General features: G+C 32.4%; 1 protein-coding gene across 13 annotated transcripts; it reads right to left on the bottom strand.

Moving 5' to 3' along the window:
- Positions 1–4,418: 4,418 nt before the first annotated feature.
- LOC140875168 (uncharacterized) lies at positions 4,419–9,732 on the bottom strand. 13 transcript variants are annotated; one of them, XM_073278752.1, is made up of 11 exons: positions 9,435–9,732; positions 9,126–9,277; positions 8,398–8,441; positions 7,992–8,228; positions 7,794–7,896; positions 7,586–7,699; positions 7,200–7,415; positions 6,888–6,939; positions 5,913–6,002; positions 4,808–4,889; positions 4,419–4,593 (listed from the first exon to the last, which is right to left on the bottom strand). In XM_073278752.1, the coding sequence occupies exons 1-4, from the start codon at positions 9,491–9,493 to the stop codon at positions 8,133–8,135; spliced, it is 351 nt and encodes a 116-aa protein (XP_073134853.1). In that variant the 5' UTR covers positions 9,494–9,732; the 3' UTR covers positions 4,419–4,593; positions 4,808–4,889; positions 5,913–6,002; positions 6,888–6,939; positions 7,200–7,415; positions 7,586–7,699; positions 7,794–7,896; positions 7,992–8,132. The 13 variants fall into 12 exon arrangements, with proteins under 13 accessions (XP_073134853.1, XP_073134850.1, XP_073134854.1 ...); XM_073278749.1 differs by having other exon boundaries at positions 6,888–7,415; XM_073278753.1 differs by lacking the exon at positions 5,913–6,002.
- Between the last annotated feature and the right edge of the window lie 1,423 nt (positions 9,733–11,155).

Raw genomic sequence — 11,155 nt, 5'->3', positions numbered from 1 at the left:
TAAAATTTTTTGTTATCATTATATTCAAGATTGCTTGTATTTTCGGATCCAACAATCTCCCCTTGCCCTTTTTGATGATCACAAAACTTGAATAAAATGTGAACATTGAAACTCAAGTAATGCAAAAATCTTCGATGACGTGTAGCTTATTTGGAACCAAGGTTCCAAGTGTGGGACGAGGTCTCGAGTTCGAGACTCAATTGTATCAACAATCCTCTCCCCTAACTATAAAAAAAGGTAATGAAAAAATCATATTTTATCTAACATATTTCTCCCCCTTTTTGTGAAAATAAAAAATATTTGAAAGAATAACAAATGAAAATTCCTTCATGTAAATATGTATGCGCAAAATTAATTTTCATTCTCGCTTGATTATTTTTTTAAAAAAAATCCATTTCCATACAACAATTCCAAAACAAAAATAAGTGAGGGAAAGTTTTAAATATCACATGCTATAATTTTTAGTCATTCACAAAGATCAAGAGATAAATAAAAATCGACTTGACCAAATCATCTTTCATATTTTTTTACTTTTGCCACCATGTGTACCAACAATTACTATAAGTAGAACACAGAGATTTGTACAATATCATTGTGATCCCAAAACAAGTAAGCTTATGAAGTGTCATTTCATCGAATGAGTCTAAAACGATTTAAGCTTGTAGAGGATATTAACATATAAAAAAATAAAGATCTCACAATGATATTACTTTCTCCCATTTTTCACAAACACAAGTGGTTACTTATGCAAGTAGAGACAAACAATCAAAAGATTTATGATATCTTTGCTACCCAGCTCACCGTGATTCTTGATCTGCTACATGAGGCTGGTGATGCCAAAAAGGGGGAAAATGCTACCTCATCCAAAATGTCTAAAGGAAAAGGGAAGAAGTAGCAGAGCAGTAGAGGTTGAAGAATGCTGAAGAATTTTTGAAATATTTTTCTCAACAGTATTTATTATTGTTCGAGAATATTATTAAAAGCTATGAAAGTCTTTTTGATCTGCATTCTTAGGTCTGGATATCGATAAAGTAACTTGGTTTTGACATCACCAAAAAGGAGAAAATTTTTTGTGGTTAAATTATAAGTTTTGGTTATAACAGATCAAACAAAACCAAGTGTTAATTAAATAAGATCCTTAAGGAAAAACATAAGTTGGAGCTCAGATCAATCAAAACAAATGGGTTCATACAGATCGAATTTAACAAAAATTGTCGAGATCAAGTTTTCGGAAAAATTTGATTAATCCGGATAAATCAAGCATTTGATCTATGTTTCCTCGCAATTATTTTACTTCAACAGATCAAATGATCATCCTTTAGAAGAACAACCCAGTTCGATCAAAATCTTATATCTTCTGTCAAATTGAGTTCAAATCATATTCGGTCAATATCAAATATTTACACTTCACCCTAATCAAGTGTAAAAGTTTTCAACCCAGATCAGATCAAACATATGGATGGAGGCATCAGTTGTCTAAGTTGTTGAGCTAGAAGACAAATGTATTAAATGGAAATTTGAATGTTGGCAAGCTTTTCTTAAAGTCAAGAATTGTGAGTCAATTTATTAAGATGGCGGCTAATTCTTAGAAAATGTTGGCGGCTCACTGGCTAGTTTTGAAAGCTATAAATACATGGTGATTCAAAGATTCAAACCAAGGAGTGAACAACACAAAAAAACACGAATTCAAATATTGTTTTCCAATTGATTTGAAAAGCCAAAAAGCCTTCACTCCATATTCTAACTCAAAAACTCACATTACCTGATCAAAGTTTGAAGCTCTGAGTGAGATAATATATCAAGATCGATCGAGCCCAAAGAAATATATATAACGATCCAGATCAAAGCTATTTGCAGCTTTTCAGATCAAAGTTTCCCAAGCACATTGTGTGACTTCATTTTGTAACTGGAGCAGAGTGTTTGATCTGCGAGAGAGAGTGTTTCTAGGAGTTTCTCTCAAAGAGTTGATTGGATTCGATTTGTACAAAGAGTTATATAAATCAAATTCTTATAGTGGAATCCTTCTGGAAACAGAAGAAAGGGTGACGTAGGAGATTAAGATCTGAACATCCATAAAAATCATCTGTCCCTTTTACTTACTACACTTACGTTACTTTGATATATCTGCCTTAGCTTTTTAAAGTTCAATTCTGCAGGGAAGATTCTTCCGCTTGATTTTATCAGATCTTTCGAGCAGAACAAAGTTTTAAGAAATTAAACCTTGTGTCTGATTTTAACAAATCAGATCGAAGCATCGTTAAATTTTAAAATAGTGTATTCACCGCCCTCTACACCATTTTCGATTCTAACAGATCTATTCAGAATAACGAAGTATAAACAATAACATGTTTATTTTGATTTGATAATTTTGGTACTGAAATTAGTATTAAGTGATGAATTAAACTTTTGCCCCGCACCCATGATAAATAATCCTATATATTTTTGTATTTATAAATTAGGACTGTGATTATTATCGAAAAAATTATAGATTTTTTGAGACTTTTCCCCCTATAAAAACGTCTATAGATCCTAACAATTCTAAAAGTTACTATATACAATATTCAAATTTGACACTTTAATTAAAAATTTTAAATTTTTAAATTTCTTGTATAACGTTTAATACATCCTATATACATAATTCAAATACCTTTTCATAACCTATATTATTATCCAAATAACCTAGTAAAAAATTATTAAATATATTTTCATAAATAATGTGTAATTCACAAGTTTTAATTTACATTTTAAAAAAAACATATCATGGCTAAAAGCATCTTCACTTGCTTCTTGTTTCTGTTTACTCTATCCCTCGTCTCGAGTAACATAGAAAATGAGAAGTTGCGCAACATTCGTTGGGGATCATACTACCCACCATATCATCAATAATTCCAACTGCAATAGACTAGTTTGTTGTTGCTGAATAGGGCTACTTGTCATATGCTCGACTGATGTGATTCCACACAATCTCCGGTTCTTGGAAACCCACCGCTCTTCTTCAAGGGCTAAACATGCGAAAGACTTTAAATAAGAATTACTATTACCCATTTATCCCCCCCCCCCCCCCCAACCACCCCCCACCCAAAAAAAAGAGGGTTTTTAGCCTATGAAGTTAAATGTTCGACTTCTAGAATAAAAAGGTAAGAATAAACGACTCTCTAATCAACTAATCTAGTTATATATTATGCTAGAATTAATAACTAAAAGAATGTGAAAAAGTAAAAATTTATGGTAAAAAGTAAAAACTCCAAAACTCAAAATATATCAAACTCTACACTTCACAATATTTTTCTCTCTCAATTCAATTGTGTATTTCTTCACAAATGGAGAGACCTATTTATAGATCTCATTTGAAGATTAGTCCAAAAATTAATACATCATCATCTACATCATCACAAACTAATTTTCAACATTTTACAACTCAATATTCAACATTCAACTCTAATATATATATATATATATATATATATATATATATATAATATTTTCAACACTCCCTCTTGTGATGATTATCGTGATATGATGACTGTCTTTATTACGTGTTTTTGTACTGTCTCGTTAAAAACCTTACTAGGAAAAATCCAGTGGGATAAAAACCATATCAAGGAAAAAAGAGTGCAGCCACATAAACTCCCCCTCATGTTAACACGAGTGATTCTTCACATATTCCGTAGATTGTGCATCCCAATGTTATATATATGCTTTCTGAATATTGTCGTAGGAAGCACCTTTGTGAAGAGGTCTGATGAGTTCTCACTTGATTGAATGAAACAGATATCAATATCTTTATTCTTCTCAAGCTCTTGAGTGTAGGCAAAGAACTTTGGGGGGATATGTTTTGTTCTGTCACTTTTGATGTACTCTTCTTTCATTTGAGCAATACATGCAGTATTATCTTCATACAACGTCAAAAGATTCTTGTCTACTGATAATCCACAAGAATTTTGGATATGTTGTGTCATTGATTTTAGCCAAACACATTCACGGCTTGCTTCATGTAGCGCAATAATCTCAGCGTGATTTGATGAAGTCACTACAAGAAAAAAGGTGAAAGACAACGTTTTTCCGGCGGCGTTAATTTCACCGAAAAAGCGTTGTCATAGCCAGTGATGTAAAAGACCACGCTCAAAGACAACGCAGAAAAAGCATTGTCGTTTTGGGCAAAGACAACGCTTAAAAAGCGTTGTCATTTCTGGTAAAGACAACGCATAAAAAAGCGTTGTCTTTTCTGGTAAAGACAACACATAAAAAACGTTGTCGTTTCATAAAAAGCGTTGTCGTTTCTAGTAAAGACAACACATAAAAAAGCGTTGTTTTTTTTTTAAATAAAAAACAAAAAAAATTTAAATCACAAATTTTCAATATTATAAATCACTCAAAATTCAAAAATTTCTAAAATAAAATTTAATATACAATCTTCCAATATTATATATCATTAAAATATAAAAAATAATCGAATTTTAAATTAATGAACACCAGGAAAAAAATATGCAATTAGTCTTGAAAAACTTTGATTCATCACTTCAGCACATGTTAGCATCCCGAGTTTTCATAAAAGCTGCAACAATCTCTTTTCCTTTAATTTGTATCTCCATACTGTAAATTATTAAAAATAAAAACAAACATAAAACAAATATGAATATATTAAAATGAAAAGCAAACTTAAACACATATTTAATCAGTAAAAGAACATGAACTATGAATGACGAAATTATCACTAAGCGATTGGAATTATCAAATGAACTACGAATTACAAAATTATCAGTAAGCGATTGGAATTATCAAAAGATCCATTTAAACACATATTTACCTCAGTAACAGCACAGTCAGTCTGTAAGTATTCTCTTCGGAAGCTTCCTAGACCTAAATCACTGCTCTTCCGATCAACACAACTAAATATCATGGTAAATAAAGCATAAGGCATAAGGAAATAAACTATACTTTCACGTAGATAGTTCACTTTATTAGTTAGCACAAAAATTTAAATAATTCAAAGCTTTGGATAAAAATTTAATAATGCAGCTTGGTAAGCCTCTAATGAGGGAAGGCAAAAGTAATATTGAAATCAGGGAAGGAATTAGATTGTTCACTTGCATGTTCTCTTCATAACCGTCTTTCAAAAATTAAATTTTTGTGGTTCTAGATCCAAAGAAATGAGCAACTAGGATCCAATCAAATAGATTATCTTTTTTCTTTGCTTTAAGTAACAAGATTAGTATCAGCAAATGAACAAATGTATTCCTTTAGACCAAAAAAATCACAGGAAACAATTGGATACAACACATTTGAGTTAAACTCAAAAACATTATCTAACTTCAAATAATAAATACACAAGAGGCAGTGCAAACTTTCATCCACAAAGGATTAATACAACTCAAGTTATGAAATATCAAATAAATTAGAATATGTGTCAAACAAATAATAATAATAATAATAATAATAAAGTAGAATATGAACTAACTTAGCGTGGAAGGTATAGACTCAACAACAAAGAGATTCAAGAAGTTAGAAACAGAGAAAGCTAACCAGTAATCTCTAAAAAAGCAAAACCAGTAAAAAAAAAAGTGGTTTTGAAATCCCCACTTTCGCATCATGAAGTTGCTCCTTGTTTCTTGCAAAATTTTTTCACATAATTATACCTTAACATGCATGGTACCCACAAAAGCTTAAAAAAAAATGATAAAAAGTAATCGTGCTTGAAAGAAAGAAAAGATAATATAAATAACATTTAAACAAAAATAAAACTCATTAAATATTTAATATATGTTTCAAATGGCTAAGAAATTTCCCTAATGTTTTCCAACGATGTAATCTCTGACGTCCTTGTGCTTATAGCATTTTCCAACTACAAAGGCCAGACCAATTTTTAGGCCCTTTTAACATGAAATAGAAATATTAAGGAAAAAAAAGAAAACCTTTTGAAATTCAGGTTTGACTCGACCAATTTCATCTTCTATATTGCACTTCTCCACCTTCATTTTGGTAAGCTTGTCTTCTATGCTTTTCTAAAAAATATCAAATTACATTACAATGTGATGAAATCTAAAAACAAACACAAAACATGACACCATTTTCAAACTAATTAATAATGCATTTAAAAAAATGAAAATATGAATAGACATCTTTAGTTTACATATGGTAAGCTAAACACAATTTGTAATAGATGTCAATCAACAAATGTCTAGATAATTACGTTCAGAAAAGCTCAAAAAATATATAATTGAATACCCCAAGCTCGCTACAAGGAAATCATCAATCCTCAAGATAGATCTACAGATTTAATTAATCCCAAACACAAATTTGTTCTTGAAAATCAATTATAAGAAAACATCTGTCACAGAAATGGATGCGTGATAATGCATGCAAAAGACTATCACTACCAAATTTCACACATCAAGCGAGAACAATAACTTTGTTATCTCATTGACATAGGAAAAACTGAAACAACTATCCCCTTACACAACTTAAAGACAATAAAAAATCAGTTCACCTATAATAGAATCAGATTATATTTAAAACAGAGGTACACAAGCTTCTCCTTGGGCAAAAATAGATATCTATTTCTTGAGGTGAACTAAGATAAAACAAATTATATGAATAAATCAACTAATGACTTTCCAACTACAACAATCTTAAAATTAACTGTGAAATATAAATACTCAACTAATGGCTAACTGCAAACATCACAAAGCATCATACGTGTTTCGCAGTAAGAATATCTAAAAACAAGAATATAAAACTACTCAACTAATGACAAAAGTATAAAAGAGTTACCATTCCCGACGGAAGTTAAAAGCAATAGCAGAAAGAAAGGAAAGAAATAAAAGCAACAACTAAGATTGATAGTAAACCAAAATTAGATTAATAATCTGAAGGGGGTCATTAGGTACCTTTGTTGCCAAACAAGCCTTCAAATTCCATCTAGTTGTGTTTCTAAAGTGTCTAGTCCAGGAGAAAAAACGGTCGTGTAGAAACCAACATGTTAGAACTAAAATTAACTGCAGCATAAAAAACATTTAAAAAGGGGGAAATATATGCTAAACTTTCAACAAGCAAAAATGTATACTTGAGGACTGGAGCTATGTTCTCGAAATTTCCTCAACTTTATTAAACAAGATTCTCTCAACTTTCAACAAGCAAAATGATAACTAAATCGAACCCCTAACACTGTGACATTAAAGACAGCAAATTGAAATACATACCATGCAAGTAAACTTTAGTTTAGTTGCATTTGACGGGTCGCAACCAATTACAACACCTTCCCACCAGCCATCGTATCAGCCGGCATCAACTGCCACTCCCACCTCAAGATTAGAATCTAAAGAATCCTCAGAAGGCCATGGCCTGGCTGTAAGGCGGTAAGCACATCTTATACCTAACTTATCAGGATCTGCCACTCTGTCAATTGGAACACATTCCTGTACAATTCACATTTCGGTAGATTACTAGGAATAATATATATTTAGCTACTTGTCAAAATCACCAAGTACTCATTTCCAAGTATGCGGTCTGATTATTTTACAGAGGAAATTGCAATGGATATTGCACAGAAAATGAGAAAAAAATAAAACATGCAATGCATATATACCCCAAGTTTCATATTTCCATCAGCATCATCGACATCAAGGTATTGAACCCTCAGGCACTTTTTTGCTAAACTCAAGATTTTGCACCTGAACCAACAGCCTCGCATGCCACTGTCCTGAAAAAAAAAAGCTCAATGTTATCACCGACCTTGAATGGGACAGGACCCAATGGCTCAGACACAACAAGATTGTTATCCATAGGTCTCTTGCCTGACAGTTTGTTTTTCATTCCTTGGCTACTTGTTTCACATTTTTTACCCTGATTGTCCAATGCTGAAGGGAGACCAAGGCCATCTTGTAGAAATCCATTTTCCTATTAAAAAAACAGGGTGAATAAAAAAAAATGAATAATATGAAGGCAAAGGGGCATAGCAGCCATTAAATTCAAAAATCTAGATAGAATTGTACCTGCATATCTTCACAAATTCTCCTCCAAGAAAATGCTTCCAAGGAGATAACAAAGACCTCTACCGATTCAGCCCATGTGCACATATTTAAGGAATCTCCACTAATCTTCATTGACTTCTCAAGGTATAGCCATCCTAATCTTCACAATATATTATTCCTTTTCATGTAATCAATTTTGAACCCAGACAACTCTAAACTAGTTCGATGAGCGACTGAAGCTTGACCCCAAATATAAGCCTGAAAATATTCTAAACACTTGATTCATTCTTTATTGGTTTACACGCCAACAAAAAATACATACAGATCACTTACTTGAGAGTAATCATTCATATATACCCATTGGTTATTGAAACGACGCGAGAGAGAAAATTGGTAATATGATGGAGCAGAAAATATGATTTAATACCTTTTCGTTTATTAGTTTCCAAATCACCCTTGTCATCTCCTCTCCTGCACAACATATATATATATTAAGTGAAATGGTTGTGTACTTTATTAGGCTACTCTGTCTGTTGCGTTTGGGATTTTTTGGGCTAAACTATAATTCACCAAACAATCAGCCAAGATTGTGAATGTGAATTGAAAAAAAAAGAAGAAGAAGAAGAGGACTTTATACAAAGATGGATCAAGCAAAGAAATTTATATACACAAAAAATGTGAAATATGAAAATTTAACTATACAGGAAATACAGTGAATCGAAGAAAACTAAAATAAGTCTAAAGGTTAAAAAAATATATGATACAAACATAAATAAATAATGATAATTTATAAGTATCGAAATCAAAAAATTATTGGAATTATCAAATAAACCTAATCACATAAAAAAATTGACGGGAACTAAAATAAAAGTTATCAAGTCACACATGAAAATATCGATAATCGTTTTACATTAAGAACGAGGGAGATGCCCTGAATTTTGAGAAGTTCGGCGTGAGCAGATCTCCAAAATAAAAAAAGAAAAAAAATCACCACCCAAAAGAGAAATCCCTACCCTTCGCAGATCCTGATAGCATGATTTAAGTATAGCCTGTAGATAACACATACAACACTAGCTTTCAAACATCGATTATCTTAGCGTTGTATGCTTGCCCGCAAAGGCTTTCAAACAGAGAAATATTAGGTAAAGCTCTAACCTCCACCAGCTCCGTTTTCAACTCTAGCTCTTTTCATCGGATCCACGTTATTCAAAAGCCTAGCGGCGATATCTTGAGCCTTTTGTTTCGCGAGCTCGATCTCGCTCATAGAAGGCCACCTCTCCTTGACCAGCTCCGACATCTGTGTCATGCTAAAAAAACGGAACAAAAACAGAAGCCCAAGTAAGCAAAAATCCATTAAAAAGATGAAAATCCTCCCCCACATGTATCTAAGAAGACATATGAAGGGAAAAAAATAGAGGTGTACAAGCTAGGGCTAAAGAGAGGCCAGAAGAATTGAAAACTTACGGCTTGGCTGCGAGAGAATACAACTGAAGGCAAGGGTGAGCAATGGCACCGATGGGCATGTGTTGATTTTGCAAAGCCCTAGACCTTATGGCCACTGCCTTGTCGCCAGAGTCGCCAAGTACCAGAGCAAGGTTCCGAACTGCGAATAAGCTCGTCAACAACAAGATGTCCCTCGTCAAGGCCTTATTCAAGCTCGTCAACTACAAGATTTTTGCGACTAAGCGGCAAAAATTGCGAATGAAGGAAAACAGTAGTTGGAATCGAAAGAGAGCAAAAACGAGAGGGAGAAATCGCAACAGGGTTTGGGGATTTTGGGTTTATTTTTTCAACGTGAAGGGTAGGGTAGATGTATTTTAAGTTTTATTTAAAATAAAATAAAATAAAAGATTCATCCACAACTCTTTTTAAAAAGCGTTGTTGTAAATAGAAAAAAAACGCTCATAGACAACGCTTTTTAAAAGCGTTGTCTTTGACCTAAAAAAACGCTCATAGACAACGCTTTTTAAAAAAAGCGTTGTCTTTGATGAATATAAAATATATATAAACAACTCTTTTCACTAAAAGCGTTGTGATTTAAAAAACAACAACGCTTTTTTGTAAAAAGCGTTGTCTTTTAAGTGTTGTGTTTGAGTATTTTTGTTGTAGTGAGTTGTTACGATTATTTGCTTCTGTGAACACCAAGAAATCGCAGTGCCTCCACGAGTAAATACATATCCGATTTGGGAACGTGTCTTATGTGGATCAGATAAATATCCAGCATCAGCCTAACCAATGATACTTTGATTGGTATCTTTTGAGTACAAAAGTCCCAAGTTTGTCGTTCCTCGTAGATAACGGAATATATGTTTAATTCCGTTTCAGTGCCTCTTTGTTGGATATGAACTGAATCTTGCCAATAAATTTACATCAAAATATATATCAGGTCTAGTGCAATTTGCAAGATACATAAGGGCACCGTGACACTTAGATATGGTACTTATGGACCAATAATAATTTCATCATCTTCACATGGACGGAATGAATCTTTTTCTATGTTTAATGATCTTACAACCATTGGAGTACTTAATGGATTTGATTTATCCATATTAAAACGTTTAAGGATCTTTTCTGTATAATTTTCCTGGTGAACAAAAATTTCACATTCTTTTTGTTCGATTTGCAAACCCAGACAATACTTGATTTTTCCAAGATCCTTCATTTCGAATTCTTCCTTCAAGTACATCATAACTTCTTGAATTTCTTTATTTGTTCCATTGATGTTTAAATCATCAACATATAAAGCAATAATTACACATCCGGATGTTGTTTTCTTGATGAAAACACAAGTGCATATTGGATCATTTACATATCCCTTTTTCATCATGTTCTCACTTAGCCGATTATACCATATTTGGCCGAATTACTTCAACCCATATAATGATCTTTGCAATTTTACAGAATAAAATTCTCTGAATTTTGAACTTTGTGCTTCAGGCATCTTAAATCCTTCAGGGATTTTCATGTATATATCACTATCAAGTGATCCGTATAAGTAAGCTGTAATAACATCCATAATACACATTTCCAAATTTTCAGATACTGCCAAACTAATCAAATATCGAAACGTAATTGCATCCATAACAGGAGAATACGTTTCTTCATAATCAATTTCATGCCTTTGAGAAAAACCTTGTGCAACAAGTCTAGCTTTATATCTGACTATTTCATTTTTCTCATTTCGC

Source organism: Henckelia pumila, chromosome 1 (genome assembly GCF_033568475.1).
Source record: "Henckelia pumila isolate YLH828 chromosome 1, ASM3356847v2, whole genome shotgun sequence".
In the NCBI taxonomy this organism is placed as follows: Eukaryota; Viridiplantae; Streptophyta; class Magnoliopsida; order Lamiales; family Gesneriaceae; genus Henckelia; species Henckelia pumila.
The sequence above is the reverse complement of the archived record's forward strand: the minus strand, read 5'-3'. Positions and strand labels throughout refer to the sequence as shown.